The sequence below is a fragment of the Sceloporus occidentalis genome, unplaced genomic scaffold (genome assembly GCF_023333645.1).
Source record: "Sceloporus occidentalis isolate IW3139 unplaced genomic scaffold, rSceOcc1.0.p SCAF_4, whole genome shotgun sequence".
NCBI classification, from domain to species: Eukaryota; Metazoa; Chordata; class Lepidosauria; order Squamata; family Phrynosomatidae; genus Sceloporus; species Sceloporus occidentalis.
Genome location: NW_028316984.1, coordinates 86,049,031 through 86,067,567, shown reverse-complemented (window position 1 = coordinate 86,067,567; position 18,537 = coordinate 86,049,031). Strand labels below are relative to the sequence as shown.

Below are 18,537 nucleotides of genomic sequence, written 5' to 3'. Positions count from 1 at the left end.
CATCAGTCATCTTGGTTTTTATGCAGGATGTGCAAGAGGTCCAGTCCCTGCTGTCTGCCTTACGCAGAAGTATAGTAAGCTAACAGCAGAGGAGTGGGATAATCCCTATCTTTACTGCTAACTTGCTTGGCTTATAAACTAGACTCTACTGTACTGGTATTTATCTACCAGGCATCTATCATAAAATTAAGGTGGCTGATGGCTACAAGACAGAGTGATCTGTGCTTTTGGAACCAGCCCCACTAAGCTTCTGTACTGGATGAAATGAATTGGGTCAGCAGTGAAGGGCCATATTACTTGAGCCCTATAATGCCAGCTCACTGTGACTCTGTGCTGAATGCACAGAAAGCAAAGCTTCCTGTACACTCACCATATAAATCAAGTGAGCTAGTAGAATAGCCAGGAGGTGCTTCTTTCTTGCAAAAAATAAAAATAAAAATATTCACCTCTTTTACCCATAAGAGAGGCAGGCAAAACGGCATTTGAATTCTCAGTGAACCAGCCCCTCTTTTGAGTTAAAAGGGGAAACAAGTAAAAATGTTGCAAGCTTGTACTTTTATTGCACTAACGTAATTCTTATTTTCTTTGTTATCCCAGGGTGTCTGTCCTTTATTGGTTCCACATTCACGATCACTAGTATCAGTATTTTGGCATTCACCGAGGGGCGAGGGATGCTGTTAAAAACACACACATTCAAAGCTGCTATGTATTAGTAGAATTAATTGTTTAGCTCTTTGGATCCTGGCTAGCTTGTTTTTCATTTTAAATTTGGAATTTGCCCTTTGTCTGCACATATTTAGTCAGAGTTTTAACCGGAAGATTGTAGCTCTTACCTAAGTGAAATATGAGACACTGAAATCTTAACAGCAATACTTACCTGAAAATCGAAGATGTAGTTGAAATGAGGAGATGTTAGTTGGTGAACATGGGACAAGAAGTTATTGTTACCTATTCAGTTTTACTCAGAAAGATTTGTTCCTTGGGTCTGCAAATAATGTCCAGGTTACATAATGTTCCAACTCCCATTGGCAGCACTGGTATGAGAATAGCATTCTTCAGACGTAGAGAAACTCCCTCTTACTTTGTGGAACAAAGTTGCTCCTTTTAGATTTTCAAATTACTTTAATTAAATAACAGTAATGCTAATTATTCTTTGCTGCTTCTTAATTTTTGCAAGGTGATAGGGAGGGTTAGAGTTTTGGTAACTTTTCCTCTTTACAAAGTCAGTTATTTTTAAAGGACATAGACACAACCTTGGGTACTTTTTCATCTTACTTGTTATAAAATAAGTGCAGTGTAGTACTTTTTCCTGAAATGACAATGTCTCTTGTCTCCCATCTCTCCAGGATCCACAGGGTCGCCACGTCAAGACATACGAAGTGTCCTTACGAGAGAAGGAGTTTAACAAGGGGCCCTGGAAACAGGAGAATGTGGAGGCAGAAGCCTCCATGGTAATTGCAGGTAGGGTCATGCTCATAAATGATCTATTAGCAGATACCAAGAGCTAAAAAGCTACAATTAGTAAGCCAGCTTTCTTTATCTTTCTAGCGTGTTAGCGACATTTTTTCTGCAGTCATTTTGTGTTGACTGCTTTTCGTTTTGCTGATGGCATTCATGTCAACAGCTGAGTATTTTATTCACTACTGTCCCATCACATGTTTTTCCTCCTGGGAGATCCTTTTAAAAAATCTAGTGAATTTCCTATAGTCACTCCTTAAATGTTTGCGTACAATGACACATACAAAAAAATAGTAGTTATGGATTGGTTGCTAAATCATAACAACCACAGGCTATTAAAAGGCACTTTGCTCCATTATGCTCTTGTGTTATTGTCCTTCACCCCTTTTCAACTCATCTAAATGTAGCCATGTATTGAAGCATGCAGAGAGGAGACTTTTACAGTGAAACTGTTATAAGCCAGCCCACTCTCAATTTATGAATGTTTGCAAATGTTAATGTTGGTGGCATTAGTCTCCTGTGTTGCTGCTCCTCTCTAAATCTCACTTTGTGATGGTGTGATGGTTTTGTATCTCTTGTTTAATGAACAAAACAAAACGATCCATTGCTCCCATACTTTTGAAACGAAAAGATGAAGAAAGCAGCTGAACCACACATATAGCTTGGTCAGCACTGCCTGATGTTAAAATGGAGGGCAAAAAAGGTCAGCTGCATATATGACTCCAGTTTTACCTGTAACCTTTATGTGTCTACCTATGCATTATGTTCTCCACCTGAATGTTGCATGCAAGAACCTGTATCTACTTCTTTTTTTATCAAAAGAGAATGCACACAAATTTGCTTGAGTCAAAGCAGAAAACTGTCAGATTAGCATACTACTTTTGTATAGTCCAAAAATGCCAACACTAGTAGTTCATGAATCATATCTTTAAGGTGTTTGTTTTCTGGAGGACCCCATGCATTTAAATCACTAAGAATCAAACAGGGAAATGAGTTAAAAAGAAAAACCTTTGAGAACTGGAGTGCAAATTGATATGGTAAGGATAGCTGGTGGTAGTGGGTAGTTTTGAAAGGCTGGGCTGTAGAAACCTGTAAAATTCATGTATTTGTTTTTCTACTGTATTTTATGTAATGTGGCCTAATAATAGCTATCCAAGAGCAAATTCAGCTGAGGAAGGAGAAGTGGAATATGAAATTAAAGTTCTTACTTCTGTTAAGGACTGAGAAGCAATATCATCATTATATAATTAAACATAAAGTTAGCTTGTTGACTTCTGTAAGTTCTTCTTAGTTTATTTTACTTCTCTCTTAGTCGTTAGTGTACATTCAGTCTACTTACAAACTGCTTTGTTCCTTTGAAAAGGTGGCTGTCATTCTGTGATGAAAAGGAGATTCTGTGTGTATCAAAGAGCGGTTAGGTGAGAATATAATTAAGTCTACAGTAAGCAAAGATGGGATGATCCCACACAGAATGTAAAGAGAGGGGCAAAGGAGTTCATTCTTCTTCACCTTTCTCTGGTAGTTCGTTAGTTGTGCATTCCTTCTGCTGGCAATCCTATGTGCTTCTCATTTCCATGCTCCAAACCTCTTCCTTGCAGTGCCTGAACCATTTGGAGGGGCTATTATTATTGGACAAGAATCCATCACCTACCACAATGGTGATAAATATCTGGCTATAGCCCCACCCATTATCAAGGTGAGTGCATGTTTCTATTTGGAAGATGTTGATTTAGAGCAGTCCTTTTCAAACTTTATTCTTCCAGATGTTTTTCACTTCAGCCCCCAGAATTCCTGACTGTTGGCCAAGCTGACTGGGGTTTCCAGGAGCTGAAGTCTAAAACAGTTAGAGAACCAGTTTGGGAACCATTGATTCAGAGCTCCGGCTATCACCCACTCTTCAGCTTCATGCACACTCATGTATACATGTATCAAAGTTGGTATAGTATACAGACTGTGTTACAGCTGAATTGAAATTGGAAGGAGGGAGTATTCTCACGTACACTGTTGCTTTGTATTGAAAGCTCTCTGAAATTTGAGGTGGTCAGATTGCTGCAGAAAGGCATAAGGGCTTGCCTTTTCAAGGAGTGCTGTCATTTCTCTGAGAGCAAACAAAGTCTATTCAGGGACTCCTGATTGCTAGGATCACCCACATGACCAATCTGGGAAGCAGACTCTGCTATAAAGAGTGTAATTCAATTTTGTTTGTCTGCCATGAAGTCTACTTGTAGCTAAAACATGTAGGCAACATAATATGTGATTTTGGCACTGACACTGCCATTTCTGGGATCATTGCAGAAAATAAAAGAGAGCTTATTTAGCTAAGCAGCAAGTAAGGAAAAATAATGGCAGTGTTTTTCAAAACTGTGAACAAATGAGAGCAGCTCAGAATTGAACCATAATCATTGGCCAGGCTGGGAGACAGTGATTGGGGGTAGAGTCCAAAATGTGCGGAGAGCTACCATTTGCCCTGCTCTGCTTTTGACTCTACAGTTCTAAAGCAGGAATAGAGATTGTGTGGTCTTAGAGAAGCCCTTGGACTGGAGCTCTCAGCCACCCCAACCTGCAAAGCTGATAGTGAGGAATGATGGAAAATGTGATCCAGCAACACGTAGAATTGCTCACAATTCCCACCTCTTCTGAAGGGTAAAAATGCCTTTTAGGAACTTTCCTCTGTGACCATTCAGGAGAAATAGCCTCTCATGTAGCAGCTGTTGAAAATTGTTATTGGGTCATTCCCAAGAATACTCACCCTGAAGTCATACTTTTATTTTATTATCTTGGAAAACGTAAGACAGGAACTCACACAAAAATGACCACTTAAAGCACTAAATAACGCGAATTCTGTTAATCTGTAATGTTTAGGCCCTACATTTATATACAATTTTGCTTACTTGTTAGGAGGAACTAATAGCTACAGCTGGCAGACACAGCAACCTATAGATAAACATGGCAGATACTACTTGAAGTAACAGACATAGGGTGAAATGTAATGGCATATCAGTAATACAGCTACAAGTGGAAGTATTCATTAACAAGAATATCTGGGGCACATGAAAATGATAAAATGCAGTAAACTTGTTTGTTAATACATAGTTCTGTTGTGTTTTCCCAATTTGTTTAAGCCTTTCCAATACTTTTCAGTCCTGAGACACTTTTTCTAGTAGAATAATCAGAGTATTTGGTGAGGATGGTTCACTGTAAACATCATCTTATCTGTTGAAAGAGTTCTGAATTATGCCTGTTTTGTGAAACAGCAAAGTACAATTGTATGTCACAACCGTGTGGATCCAAATGGTTCTCGTTACCTTCTGGGGGACATGGAGGGTCGCCTGTTCATGCTGCTGTTGGAGAAGGAGGAACAGATGGATGGTGGTGTAAGTCTAAAGGATTTGCGTGTGGAGCTACTTGGAGAAGTAAGTCTCATTCTTCCATTCTGGTTATGGTGGTAGTTCAAGCTGGAACAGGTACTTGGGAAGTTAAGAAGGCTGGGAAAGAGGGTCCCCAGGAGAATTTGAGTCTTTTGCAAACAGCAGTTTTCATTGATCTGCTCTAAAGTTTTGCATCTCAGTTGCATTAAGAGAGCTAAACCTACCATATTCAGGAGTCTTTTGTTATCTAGAAAATCGTCTGTTGGAATCCATATAGTAAGACATTAAGTATCTACCCTTGTGACTTTCTCACAGATTTACTCCTTGAGACTTCATCATAGATATATATGTTTTTCAGATTTTCAACTTATTTCATATATTGTTGTTATTGCCTTTAAGTTAACTCCATATTATGGTGAGCCTATCTTTCTTAGCAAGATTTATTCAGAGGAAGTTTGCCATTGTCTTCCTTTAAGGCTGAGAGAGTGTAATTTGCCCAAGTTTACCCAGCAAGTGTCTATGACTGAGCAAGGATTTGATCCCTGGTCTCCTGAAGTTGTAGTCCAACAGTCAAACTACATCATCCTAGCTCATCACCCTCCCCTCTCCCATAAACACAGAGGCAGACATATGGAACATGTATATCTGGACATTGATGAAAGACTCTTAGAGAAATGTATTGACTTTATGATGTTGTTGTGTAACTTTCAAGTAATTTCCAACTTATGGTGACCCTGTTAAGGGATTTCCTTAGCAAGATTTGCTCAGATGGGGTTTGCCTATTCCTTCCTTTGAGACTGAGAGCATGACTTGTCCAAAGCCACCCAATGGTTTTCCATGGTCGAGCGGGGATTTGAAGCCTAACCGTTCACCAGCACACTATGATGTTTATCACACTATGCTCTTAAAGAGCTACTATTCCAGTGTGACTCGTCTAGCAGCCTCCTGTTGCATGCTGGGATTGGCAGTTTTAAGGAGCTGAACTTCTCTGCCTGAGAATTCTAAATACCCCTCCTTAAAACTGCCAATCCCAGCATGCAACAGGAGGCAGCTAGAGGAGTCACACTGGAATAGTACCTCTTTAAGAGCATAGTGTGATAAACATCTCTGTTAGTTCTCAACGGTCCTCTGAAAATGATGAGACTGGAAAAGCATGGCTTGTCAGATGCTTCCCCCCAAATTTTATTGTTGTATGGATTCAATCTCTGTTTCCTCCTTCAAACTTTTAGCTTATTTGTTTACAGTGTTTTATTTATATCTCATCTTGTACGACACAAGGTAGTTTACAATATAGATTAAAACAGAATCCATCTAAAAAAGGTAAAAGTAGTCCCTTGATATGAATGTCTAGTTGTAACCGACCGTAGGGGTCAGTGCTCATCTTGGTTACTAAGCCAGCAAGCCAGTGTTGTCTGAGGACTCCTCTGGTGGTCATGTGGCCAGCATGACTCCACTAATGCTGTTACCTTCCCACTGAAGTGGTACCTATTTATCTACTTGAATTTGCATGATTTCGAACTGCTAGGTTGGCAGAAGCTGGGACTAGTGACAGGAGCTCACCCCTGTTATGGGGGGCTGGGCTTCATTCTACTCCTCCTTGTTTGATACTATAATTATTGTGAACCCCACCTCTATGATCCTAATGTGAATACCATTAGCTGGAAACTAGAGAGCCACGTCGGCCAGCTTAGGAGTTGCCCAAGGGGGGAAGTTTAGTTTTGGATCTAACAAAGGAAGTAAGTTGTGATCTGATCATGGAAGGTGAGATGATCCCCACCAGGGTAAACATCTTTGTCTACCAGGACCGACAAGATAATGTGCCCGTTTATACCCCCAGTTCTCACCCTTGGAAGATCCTTAGCAAAGATTTAGACCATTTGGCCATACAGCCTCTGGAATTGGCCCCCAGGGCACAAAAACTCTATTTAAATCCTGACCTTCCCTTTGTTCAGTGGACTAGCTTGCTTTACAGGCAGACATGCTGCCAGTTTCCACTCTGCTAGACCCCTCTTTCGCTGGCCAAACGCACATGGCCAGGGAGAGTCCCTACCATCCTTCCAAGACCATCTGCATCAGGAGCTGCATCCATTAGATAAAATATCTTCATTAGAAGGCTGATTCTGTTCCACACTAACACCTTTATTTCTCAGTTCTGTGTGCTTGTGAGAGTATATATAAAGTGTGTGTGTGTGTGTTTTCCCCTTAATAAAATATGAGTATTTGTCTATGTGGTTTTGTTTGCCTCTCACCTCTGTAAACATAGAGAAAACCCCAGGCTAAGTAACCCCACTGAGCTAATAATTTCCCGAAGCAAAGCATATGGTTACACCCCATTATGCAGCACTCAGGCCTCGACCTTCCGGTCTTCCAATCATCAGAATTGGTGTCTTAACCACTAAGCCATCACATCCCTAGACATCTAAAAAAATTATATTTTTATACATCTAAAAACAATTGTAATATTAAACAAAATTGAGCTGTCATATTCAGAACAGGATTAAATTGAAAACTAGCTCAAAGCATTTATAATGTAAAGAACAAGGGAAATGTTACCAAAAATGACAAAAATGTTGTTTCGTTGTGTTCTATTGGATAGTCAGAAGACCTGGCACATTTCAGAGCTGGCAGACTGGCAATCTTTTATCTTCGTTAGTATAATTGCATTGTACAGTCTTAAAAATATTTAACTGTTTAAAAAGTTTTACACCTTGTTCTCTACCTTGTTCACCTTTAGACATCCATTGCAGAATGCCTGACTTACTTGGACAATGGTGTTGTATTTGTTGGCTCTCGGCTTGGAGATTCCCAACTTGTGAAGGTAAAGAGTAGTCCTTGCTGAACTTGCTAAATTTGGCTGCTATCTAACGTTATTTACTTACCTTGTGCTTACTGCATACTTAAATGGCATAGGTGTGTGTTATGGTTCTGATGCCATGTTATGGTTCTCTGGACCCCCCTCCACTCCTGCTGAGCTGGATGGAACCCCCAAGACCACCCCACCCCTTTATCTAAAATAAACCTTGCTGCTGCCACATGATGAATAATCCTCTCCTATCCCAGCAACACATCAGGACTTTGCTGGGGATTTCCACAGATACTTTCCCTTGCCAACTTAGGAAAAAACTAGCCAAGCTAAAAGCATGTGAAAACGAGTGCAAGAGCAGAGTACTTTAAAGAAAAGCAGTTCTAGAGCAAAAGAGTATCACTACATGAAGGACCAACTTGTCCTCCAGGCACAAACAGAAACTGTAAGTTATAGAATACAATCATTTCAGCCAAACCAATAAAACAAACCAAAAATCTAACACCACTGAGTAGTACATGTTCCTAATATTCCTCACATCTCAAATGGGATTTGTAGTCCTTGATGTTTCTGGATACATGGGAGCCTGGACTCCATTCTCCAGCTCCAACAGCTCCCTCATGGTTTGCCTCAGGAGAGTCAGAGGCCTTCTCAGCCAAAAGACAAGCTGGCAGGCAGGAAGGTAGACCCAAAAAGGCAGACCAATGCATCGTGTAGCATCCAGGCTTTTAAAAACCTCTCAGAAGCATCTTGAAGGTTTCCAACTCCCCATCTCATTGGACAGTTACCATCTCATCACCTGTGATGTAACCCTCATTAAAATGTACCTTTCCCAATGTTTAATACTTTTGTTATCTGAGAAGAAAGTTCTGATAAATGGAGGGATTCCCATTTATCACAGTGTGGGGACTCTATATTTATTTTCACCACCTCTCATAGTTTATAGTATTTAGCATTTGTGTCATTTTCCTGCATTGATGTGATTTTGTGGAAGAGTATAATAATCTTATCTCTATTCCCAGCTCAATGTCGACAGTAATGAACAAGGCTCATATGTTGTGGCTATGGAAACCTTCACCAACCTTGGACCCATTGTAGACATGTGTGTGGTAGATCTTGAGAGACAAGGCCAAGGGCAGGTAAATTTCATTCTTCCTTCCATATATTTGGATATCTACTCTCACTAGGAGAAGACTTTTTGAAGCACATTTTAATCCTATCTTGTGTCTTAAATTTCTTTGAGCTGTATATTTGAGTCTCCTTTTTCAAAAGACATACATTTTGCTCTCACAATAATTCTGTGAATTAAGTTAGGCTGGAAAAAATTGACTGACTCATGAGAAGGTGTTAACAGTAATCTCCATTTCCTACAGTTGGTTACCTGCTCTGGTGCCTTTAAGGAGGGCTCTCTCAGGATCATCCGGAATGGTATTGGAATTCATGAACATGCCAGCATTGATCTTCCAGGGATTAAAGGTGTGTCATTTTGATGCAGATTGATGATTTATGGCATCATCTTCACTTATGGTGGTACATATTGGAACCAGTTATAATTTTGAACAACTGCAAAGGCAGTCAGTCACATATCAAATTTTACAATTGAGCTTTGTTTTAATGCAGAGTTGTAGCCCTCATGATTCTGTACAGAGCCTTAGAAAACTGCAGGTATTTTTTGAAGACTTAAGAGGCCAGACTAGCTAAGATTGTAGCCTTCAATGTCTCATTTTTCTGTTCAGCCATGTGATCTTCCCTGTTGGCATATTTTCCTTTTCATTCTTTAACTTTCAGCATCATATTTCTTATTTCCTGCCCCATTTTCTATTCTGTGAAAATTCTTAAAATGGGGGTAAATTGTATAGGGTGTGTTGTTGCATGGGTAGTTGTTAGAATAAGTTATACAAAGCCTAAAATAAGAATTATTGGCAGACCATGTGTACTGTTTCAGAAGGAAAGAGGTATGTATGTGGGTATCTGGTTGGTGTATTTTTCGTTTTGAGGGCCTCTAAAAAATGTTTAATTAAAAAAAAATATTTTTTGTCTCTGCACTGCAGGATTGTGGCCTCTGAGATCAGATCCTCACCATGAAACTGATAACACCTTAGTGCTGTCCTTTGTGGGACAAACCAGGTAATTGAATAATGATCTTTTGTGAGATTACCACCTTGAAGATGATTGAATGTTGTCTCCTGAGTTTTATTTGATTTTCCTGCATCTTGCAGGGTATTGATGTTGAATGGAGAAGAAGTAGAAGAAACAGAATTGACAGGATTTGTGGATGATCAACAAACATTCTTCTGTGGCAATGTGGCTCATCAGCAGTTAATCCAGGTAATGGCCTAGTTTTACTTGAAGGTAAATCTTGATAACATGATGTCTTGCCAGTACTGGGAGACAGTATGGCATTTATAGACAATGGACAAATAAACCAGTTGCCTTTGAGTTGGGAAGAAACATCCAATTACGTTTCTTATTTTAGATAACATCTGCATCAGTACGACTCGTCACTCAGGAGCCTAAGGCCCTTGTAAGTGAGTGGAAAGAGCCAAATGGGAAGAACATTAGTGTGGCTTCTTGCAACAGCAGTCAAGTGGTGGTAGCTGTAGGGAGAGTGCTGTACTATCTAGAGATCCACCCCCAGGAACTCAAGCAAATAAGGTCAGTGTGAACCCTCTGCCCTGGAATGTTTTGTATTGAATTTTAGTTCTGCTATAATATTGATATGTTCCTTTCTTTTCAGTTGTACAGAGATGGAGCATGAAGTGGCCTGCCTGGACATCACTCCCTTAGGAGACACCAGTGGGATGTCCCCTCTGTGTGCTATTGGCCTTTGGACTGATATCTCAGCCCGAATTCTTAAGCTCCCCTCATTTGACCTGTTACACAAGGAGATGTTGGGAGGAGGTAGGAGCTTCCTATGTGTACTCTGTATTGGGAGGCGGGTGGATATTCAGAAATGTGATCCTGACAAATTCCATTCCTTTCTCTGCAGAGATTATACCGCGTTCCATTCTGATGACTACCTTTGAAAGTAGCCATTATCTGCTGTGTGCCCTAGGGGATGGGGCTCTCTTCTATTTTGGGCTGAATATTGAGACAGGTAAGCTATAGTTGTCCCTGTCGTTAACATTTCTTTTTCTCATAGATTCTGCAGAGGCCTATTCCAAATGTGACACCAGGCAATTCATGGTTAGATCTCTTATAGATGTGTTTATGTTTATGTGTGTATCTGTGTGTAGGGTCCTCCCCCTCCAGTTAAAAAACATGCTTTCCCTTTGCACCATTATCCTGGTGTTTACTAGATAAAGAGATCTTCAGTTCATTTTATCTTTTTTTGCTATTTCTATTGCTGTTTTACCTCTGATATTGTTCTTTACTGTAATAGGTTTACTGAGCGATCGTAAGAAAGTAACTCTGGGTACCCAGCCCACTGTTTTAAGGACGTTTCGCTCCCTTTCCACCACCAATGTATTCGCCTGCTCTGACCGCCCAACTGTTATTTACAGCAGCAACCACAAACTGGTCTTTTCCAACGTCAATCTTAAGGAGGTGAACTACATGTGTCCTCTCAACTCAGATGGGTACCCTGATAGGTGAGTGGGCTGTGTTCCTCTACTGTGCAATTGGTCTGCAGAGCACAGAACACTCCTTATTGACTGAGGAGAGACTGTTCACAGCATCTTTCTCCACCTTGTTTTCTAAGTGTGAAAGAAGAGGCCCCTCCCCACTTTCTTCCTTTTTATTCAATGTTTGATAGGTTGGTGTTGCTTCAAGACTCTGGCTGTGTTCTCCCTGCCCCTAAACTGGTGTAAAACCTTAACAGGAAAAGCATGGATCTTGCATTTTCTCTTTTTCTTATTGTAAAACCCTCTTCCTATTTTATTTTTTCTTCCTTTTTAAGAGGAAACTTGATTTTCTCATCAGACAACCACATACTGGAATAAATGTAACCTTCTTTGTCTTTACTTCTACAGCCTCGCTTTGGCCAACAACAGCACTTTGACAATTGGCACTATTGACGAAATTCAGAAACTCCACATCCGTACTGTTCCTCTTTTTGAATCACCCAGGTGAGCAGAGCAAGAAGCTGTTCTTGGGATTTTGTTAGGCCTTTTCATTTTAGACTGCAGAAAATTAACAGAAGAAATGTGCTGCCCTTCTCCTTATTCAAAGTGCATTCTCCCTTTTTCTGGCACGTAGAACTATGCAGAGTGATTAATCAGCAGAATGCTGCTGCTGTTGCTGTTTGGAGCACTAAGGTCTCTTAAGGGGTTTGGGGAGGTAGAGTAGGGAGAAACTACTTCTGTGTCCCTGGCTATTATTCAGTTTACCAATGAGCACTAGCATGAGACTCATTTCCTATGTTGCTACTTATGTATTTATTTCCTTTCTCTCCCTGTCCATGTGTTTGTTTTTGTCATATAGGAAGATCTGCTATCAGGAAGTATCTCAGTGTTTTGGTGTGCTGTCCAGTCGCATTGAAGTCCAGGATGCCAGCGGAGGCACCACAGCACTGAGGCCCAGTGCAAGTACTCAGGTAAAAGAATAGTGTGGCTAAGATCCTGTACCTCCACATAGCTTTACACACACATTTCCATTTTCTTCTACCATCTGGTAGCTGTCAATCCCTGGAAGGAGCACATGCTGATGCCACTTATTGGTGGAGAAGGGAGGGACAGGGGATGTAGTTCAGACCATGGAGAACAATTTGATCTCTGCTTGCTTGGGAAAAGTAATGAGAATGCACTCTCAGATGGAGTGTGCCCACTTTTTCCTTCCCCCAGAAGGTCCTCATCCAGATTGCCTTTCCTCTCCTCATGGGTATGTGACGGTGCTGTGAGGGTCTTCCTGGAGCTTGACAGTTGTCAGGCGGTGGGAAGTTTTTGGATGGTGTGCAAGGGCAAGCAGGTAACCCTTTATGTAAATCACTAACTGGTGGCTATCCTGCATGTATTCTGGCTACCATACAAACAGCTGGCATCAGTCACATGACTTGTAACTTTTTGTGGTTGTTGTGTTCCTTTGAGTCATTTCCGACCCTAAGGCAAGCCTATCATGTGATTTTCTTGGCAAGATTTGTTCAGAGGAGGTTTACTATTGCCTTCCCCTGAGGCTAAGAGAGTATGACTTGCCCAAGGACACCCAGTGGATTTCATGGCTGAGCTGGGAATTGAACCCTGGTCTCCAGTCTATATTGGTGAATATATGGCACACACATTTCTGATTATCCCTGTTGTCATGTGATTAGTTTAGTGAGGTGTACCCACCATCTTTTGCCCAACATTCTGATTTAAAGTGGAGAGTTCTGTAACCTTCCTATTTTTGGAATTAGATATTGCTACTGTTTTACAACAGAAATATTTTAGTCTGGCTGAAAATTGGGACATGGCCAGTTATTTGTTCTCCTAGTTTTCTTGTGTTTATATAAGTTTCTCCGTCTCTTCTTATGAGGTGATCCCCAGGACATCTTGGCATTTCTTTCCTTCTAGGCTAATTTCCAAGCACCTCTTCAATAAACAGGAAACCTGGGAGTACTAAATCTGCTTTATCTTAATGGTGCCGTAAACACTCTTCCAGACCCTTTCCATTGTCTCCTTCCCCTCATTCCAAATATGGCCTTAGTCTGTACAAGCTTGGTACATCTTGATTACTGATGCAAGCCCTCTCTCCTTCTTGTACATTATGGCGATCAACTTGCCTTATTCATTTAAGCTGGGATATTTCCTCCTCGTAGTTGTACATGCCTGTTTTCCTTCTAAACTGTGTTCCCATGGCTCATAGTTTAAAAGAGTTACTCTTTTCTCCATGTTTCAGGCCCTGTCTAGCAGTGTGAGTTCCAGCAAGCTGTTCTCTAGTAGCACAGCCCCACATGAGACATCATTTGGTGAAGAGGTAGAAGTCCACAATCTGCTCATCATAGATCAACACACATTTGAAGGTACTATTCCCAACACGTGTGAAGAAGGTATATTTCCTACATTACATTTTGCTTCTTTTCGGAGATCTTCTACTTGAGATGCATTTAGGGATGTGAGAACAGGGTTCTGTGGAGTTGGTGTAACTGGTGGCAGATGCAATAATGGATTCTGAGTTCTAAATGGGTAGTTTAGGATCCCTTGGTTTCTGGTGATTCTCATAGTTCTGTATTTCACACAGGTTGCTCCAGCCACAGCATTGGGAAATTAATTTAATTTTCCACTTTTCATCTTCAGTGCTTCATGCTCATCAGTTCCTGCAAAATGAATATGCACTAAGCCTGGTCTCCTGCAAACTGGGCAAAGACCCAAACACATATTTTATCGTGGGGACAGCTATGGTGTATCCTGATGAGGCTGAACCCAAGCAGGGCCGCATTGTGGTGTTCCACTATTCTGATGGTAAGACTTGGATGTTTCATGAAGTTTCCACATTGCTACTGAGGAGCTGTTGAGATTTTTGCATTTTAAAGGCCCTCTGGTCATTATTATTTTGCTAGGAGAACTGTCCTGAGCATATGGGAGAGCTTGAATTCTGTTGTTCTTTTCTAGAAGCCATGGGTCTTCTTTCCTTATCTATTTAATATGAGGAGAAATGTGTATAGTTTTCTAACATGTTAGTCTGAAATATTTATAAGCTGCCTGTTGTATACTTGCTTACAGTAATTAAAAAACAACTTTACACAAAATTTAATGCAACAGAAAATAAATGATACTATTATCATGAACATTTCTGAAGCAACAAAAATATATTATAGATTTAAAAACGAGTTTAAAAGGTCTTGGAAAATCAAAAGCCGATGCAAGTCGCCTTCAGTTAGCACCGGAAGCCTCAGAGAATAGGTAGATTAAATTAGGGGAAAGCATTCCATGACCCAGAGTGCCACTGCTAAAATAAGTACAATTTTTTATTTCCTCTCACTTTATGTGTTTGGGAAATCCAGAGGAAGACCTCTTGAGGTTGGTCTCAGGATCCCAGAAATACAGGTGGACAGAGGTGATCTTCAAATGTGCACACAGAAATCAGGTAGCCCCATTCTAAGAGAGACAATAACCCCTTAGTTCTTGTCCTTCCTAATTTGTTTTTCATTTCTTTGTCACATTCATATTCTTTTCTTCAGCCTGAATGTCTCCTAGAACATTTTGTAGACAAATAAAAGCAATTCAGCTCCTGCTCAGAGGCTTACACCCTAATAACTGTTTGTTGTTCATCCCAACAAAGGATTTGTTTGCACCAGTAAAATGGAAGCTTTTGATGGAATTATTCTGAAGGTCTTATGTTGCTGATGTGGGTATATTTAATAATAATTGAAAAAGCACTGGGATATTGATCTGTGATGTGCTTTCTTAGTGTTGTAGTAGCACAAGAGGATTCAGGTAAACAGAGGGATAATAAGAGCTGTATATGAGTTAATGTCTGTTGTGTAATTGCCACAACTTCTTTGGATAGGGCTTAACATTGCAACCATTCCAGTCTAGGTCTTTGGGTGTAACTCTTCCCATTTTAGGAAGCTTATGAAGCATGTGCATTTTTCAAGTTCTGTTGTATTGATCTGTATCTTAGGTAAACTGCAGACTGTGGCTGAGAAAGAAGTGAAAGGGGCAGTCTATTCCATGGTAGAATTCAATGGAAAACTCTTAGCCAGCATAAACAGCACGGTAAGGTTCTCAAGGGCGCTTCCATTATTGCCCTTCCTTAATTCAGAAGGAAGAGCATTTGGGATCTTGGTGGGCTTGTACCTGACTTTGTTTAAGCATTGACTTTTATGAGTCTGATTTGTTCTATCAGGTACGGCTGTATGAGTGGACAGCAGAGAAGGAGCTTCGCACGGAATGCAATCATTACAACAACATCATGGCACTCTATGTAAAGACGAAGGGCGACTTCATTTTAGTGGGAGATCTAATGCGCTCCGTCCTTTTGCTTGCCTACAAGCCTATGGAAGGCAACTTTGAAGAGGTAGCAATTTTATTTCTACCTCAATGGATGGAGCAGTCTGGAGCCATGATGTCACAAAACAATTTGATTGGGAGAGTGGGGAATTCTAACTTTTTTGACTATCATATTATGATTATGAGTAGGACTTTAAACCTGGATTGATAAACCTGCTTCCAGGGCTGATTGTACCATTGTATCAGGGGTGGGGAAAGGCCATATGCACCCTCCCCCCAGTCTTTTTTTTTTTTTTTTTGAGGTCCCCCCCCCCCCCCGGTGTTTCCATTTTATTTTCTGGTTCAAAACGTTCTTTCGCAGGCCTCAAACAACCTAGGGCAGGGGGAACATCACAGTATTGCCCCCATGTTTCCAAATTAAATGGGAGTAGAGGATGCAAACTTCCAGTGTCCACTGGGGGGCATGAGTACCCCACACACTTATGTAATTGCCCATCCTTGCATTACACAGTAAAGTAGGTGTCTCATATGCATGGTTAGCTACATAGTTAACCTTTAGGTTACTTCTTTCTCCATAAAATATTCAGCTACCCTGGGCCAGAATCCAAATGTAGGGTGAATGTAGGATAAACATTGGGTAAAAGGCACAGGTACAAGGCACAACCCACCTAAGACAAGTGACATCTGAAATGGAAATGTAGTCTCCCCCTTCAGATCATCAGAGGCAGAGATTGGAGCTACATAGTGTTTCTTGCACATGTGTTCTTGCTAGTGTTACTCTTTTTCACTGGCTTCACCCTGTTGTAGTGGATTGTCCTTTCAAGTGCAAAAACTCAGCAGCAGTGCTGTTTTATTGGTGTAGAAATGTGTTTTGCAATGAGAACTGGAAAACCAATAACAAGTGTTATATCCCTCTTTTTCAGATTGCTCGTGACTTTAATCCAAATTGGATGAGTGCTGTGGAGATTTTGGATGATGACAACTTCCTAGGGGCAGAGAATGCTTTCAACTTGTTTGTGTGCCAGAAGGACAGGTGAGATACTTTCCTGTAAAAGTGGAACAGAGGGAAGAAGGTGGCATCTGCATAGGGAGTACAGGAGAGATGTTGCCTTGTCCCTTTTTCTGACAGGTTTTTTATCTTGCAGTGCTGCTACAACCGATGAGGAACGTCAGCACCTGCAAGAATTTGGGCTCTTCCATTTGGGCGAGTTTGTCAATGTTTTCTGCCATGGGTCCCTGGTCATGCAGAATCTTGGTGAAACATCCACACCGACACAGGGTTCTGTGCTCTTTGGCACAGTCAATGGAATGATTGGTAAGGTTAGAGCCATGCAGAGACTTCTGTCCCCTGATATAATATGGGGATAACACCCCCATCATTCTTGGCAGACTTTGGAATATGGGGCTTGCTCTGGGTAATGGTGATAGCAAACTGTTAAAGGGAAGTTAAACTTTTCAAGAAATTGGAGTAACTGAGACTAAAAGAGAAAGAAAAAAAAAATAGGGGGGATGCACAGTTATGTTTTGTAAATCAATTTTAGATAAAGGCAGTATCAGCCAAATCTACCTTAACCAAAATAAGTGTTCAGAGGGTAAACATTTGGTGGTAGTGGCTTTTATTTTTTAACAAAATTTTAATGCCTAACCTTTCCTTTTCATAGGGCTGGTGACGTCTTTGTCAGAAAGCTGGTATAACCTCCTGCTGGATGTGCAGAACAGGCTCAACAAAGTCATTAAGAGTGTAGGAAAGATTGAACACTCCTTATATCCTTTTCTTGTCTTGTCATTGTCCTAATTAACATATAAAATGCTTTGCACTATTTAGGCCATTTTCAAAAAATATTTTTACAGCCTGGTCTTCAATCAAATGTCTAGAACCTACAACACAAAGAAGTGAGGAATTAAGGGATGAAGTATTCAGGATAACTATAGCAGAGCTAAGGATAGAAGAAGGAAAAGAAATGAAAAATATTTCTCCAAAATAGAAATGTCTAAAAATCGTTTAAACGTGTGAATTGTCTTGTGCTACTATCATAACTAAGACTTTCCAAAATAAAAGGTCAAAAGTAAAGGACAACAACTAAAAGATGAGCAGAGCACAGTGAATAATACATAGGCATCACAATAGAAATGAAAGTCTTGAAAATAAGAAGGATAAAAATATTAAAATAAATAAAAGATCCAGTGTGGAAACTCATACAGTGAAGACAGGTGACATGAGCTGCAGCACTCAGGACAAAAATAAGGGAAGTATGGAAATCAGGAGATTTACAGTCAAAATATTAAGGCCAGATGAGCAAAGAAGATGGCAATAAGAGAAATGTGTGGAGAAGCTACTCAGGCCACAGAGTGTTTCCTAATGATCAAGGAGAAGCTGGGACATGAACGTGAATATCTTTGGATCCAGGCAAGAATATCACTGGTGTCTTATTAATATCAGTGGAGAACATGAGTTCATTCCTGGGGAGTTACATAATTAGTAATGCAAGTCTATGCAATAGAAAGATCAGAAGATGCTTTTACTGAGAAGTTATTGGAGAACCAAAAGAGACAAGAGCATACTTAAGACAATTGGAGTGAATATAGTGAGTTCCATATGATTCTTCAGTGGATGTACAAGGGAAAAAGAGGAATAATAACTTGAGTGCTGAGGTACTTTGCTGACACATAGGATAAGAGCAATATTAATGAAATCTCAGTAAGGGTGATTGAAAAGGACAAATTCCTGATACTCGCAGGTGTCTAAAATTGGAATGATTAATTCTTTCAAAGGCAACAGGGAGATAAGAAAGATGGGGACAGATGAGCCAGCATTTCACTTCATTTTTTAATTTTTAAACAGCAAAGTTGATGAAAGCAGGGTCAAGTGGGATAGTAAAATTGACATTTTGGATGATGGTCATTAACATGTTCTGTCCGCAGAATAAAAAGTTATTGTATAAAGTAGAAGATAGCCAGGAAGAGATTTGTTGGGGGGGGGGGGGGAAAGAACTTTGCACTCATATTGCCTATTGCTAAGTATTCTGGATAATTCACTGCCATT

General features: G+C 40.4%; 1 protein-coding gene across 1 annotated transcript in view; it reads left to right on the top strand.

Moving 5' to 3' along the window:
* DDB1 (damage specific DNA binding protein 1) overlaps window positions 1–18,537 on the top strand; it is a 36,096-nt gene that overhangs the window by 13,825 nt on the left and 3,734 nt on the right. Inside the window, exons 5-25 of the mRNA XM_089520724.1 lie at window positions 1,347–1,461; window positions 3,057–3,154; window positions 4,713–4,871; window positions 7,561–7,644; window positions 8,652–8,768; window positions 9,003–9,105; window positions 9,681–9,756; window positions 9,849–9,957; window positions 10,106–10,284; window positions 10,367–10,530; window positions 10,619–10,726; window positions 11,012–11,219; window positions 11,601–11,696; window positions 12,052–12,163; window positions 13,441–13,564; window positions 13,839–14,003; window positions 15,166–15,260; window positions 15,391–15,561; window positions 16,418–16,527; window positions 16,640–16,809; window positions 17,156–17,258. Of these exons, the coding sequence (XP_089376850.1) occupies window positions 1,347–1,461; window positions 3,057–3,154; window positions 4,713–4,871; window positions 7,561–7,644; window positions 8,652–8,768; window positions 9,003–9,105; window positions 9,681–9,756; window positions 9,849–9,957; window positions 10,106–10,284; window positions 10,367–10,530; window positions 10,619–10,726; window positions 11,012–11,219; window positions 11,601–11,696; window positions 12,052–12,163; window positions 13,441–13,564; window positions 13,839–14,003; window positions 15,166–15,260; window positions 15,391–15,561; window positions 16,418–16,527; window positions 16,640–16,809; window positions 17,156–17,258 (2,666 nt within the window). The remainder of the gene's footprint in view (window positions 1–1,346; window positions 1,462–3,056; window positions 3,155–4,712; window positions 4,872–7,560; window positions 7,645–8,651; window positions 8,769–9,002; window positions 9,106–9,680; window positions 9,757–9,848; window positions 9,958–10,105; window positions 10,285–10,366; window positions 10,531–10,618; window positions 10,727–11,011; window positions 11,220–11,600; window positions 11,697–12,051; window positions 12,164–13,440; window positions 13,565–13,838; window positions 14,004–15,165; window positions 15,261–15,390; window positions 15,562–16,417; window positions 16,528–16,639; window positions 16,810–17,155; window positions 17,259–18,537) is intronic.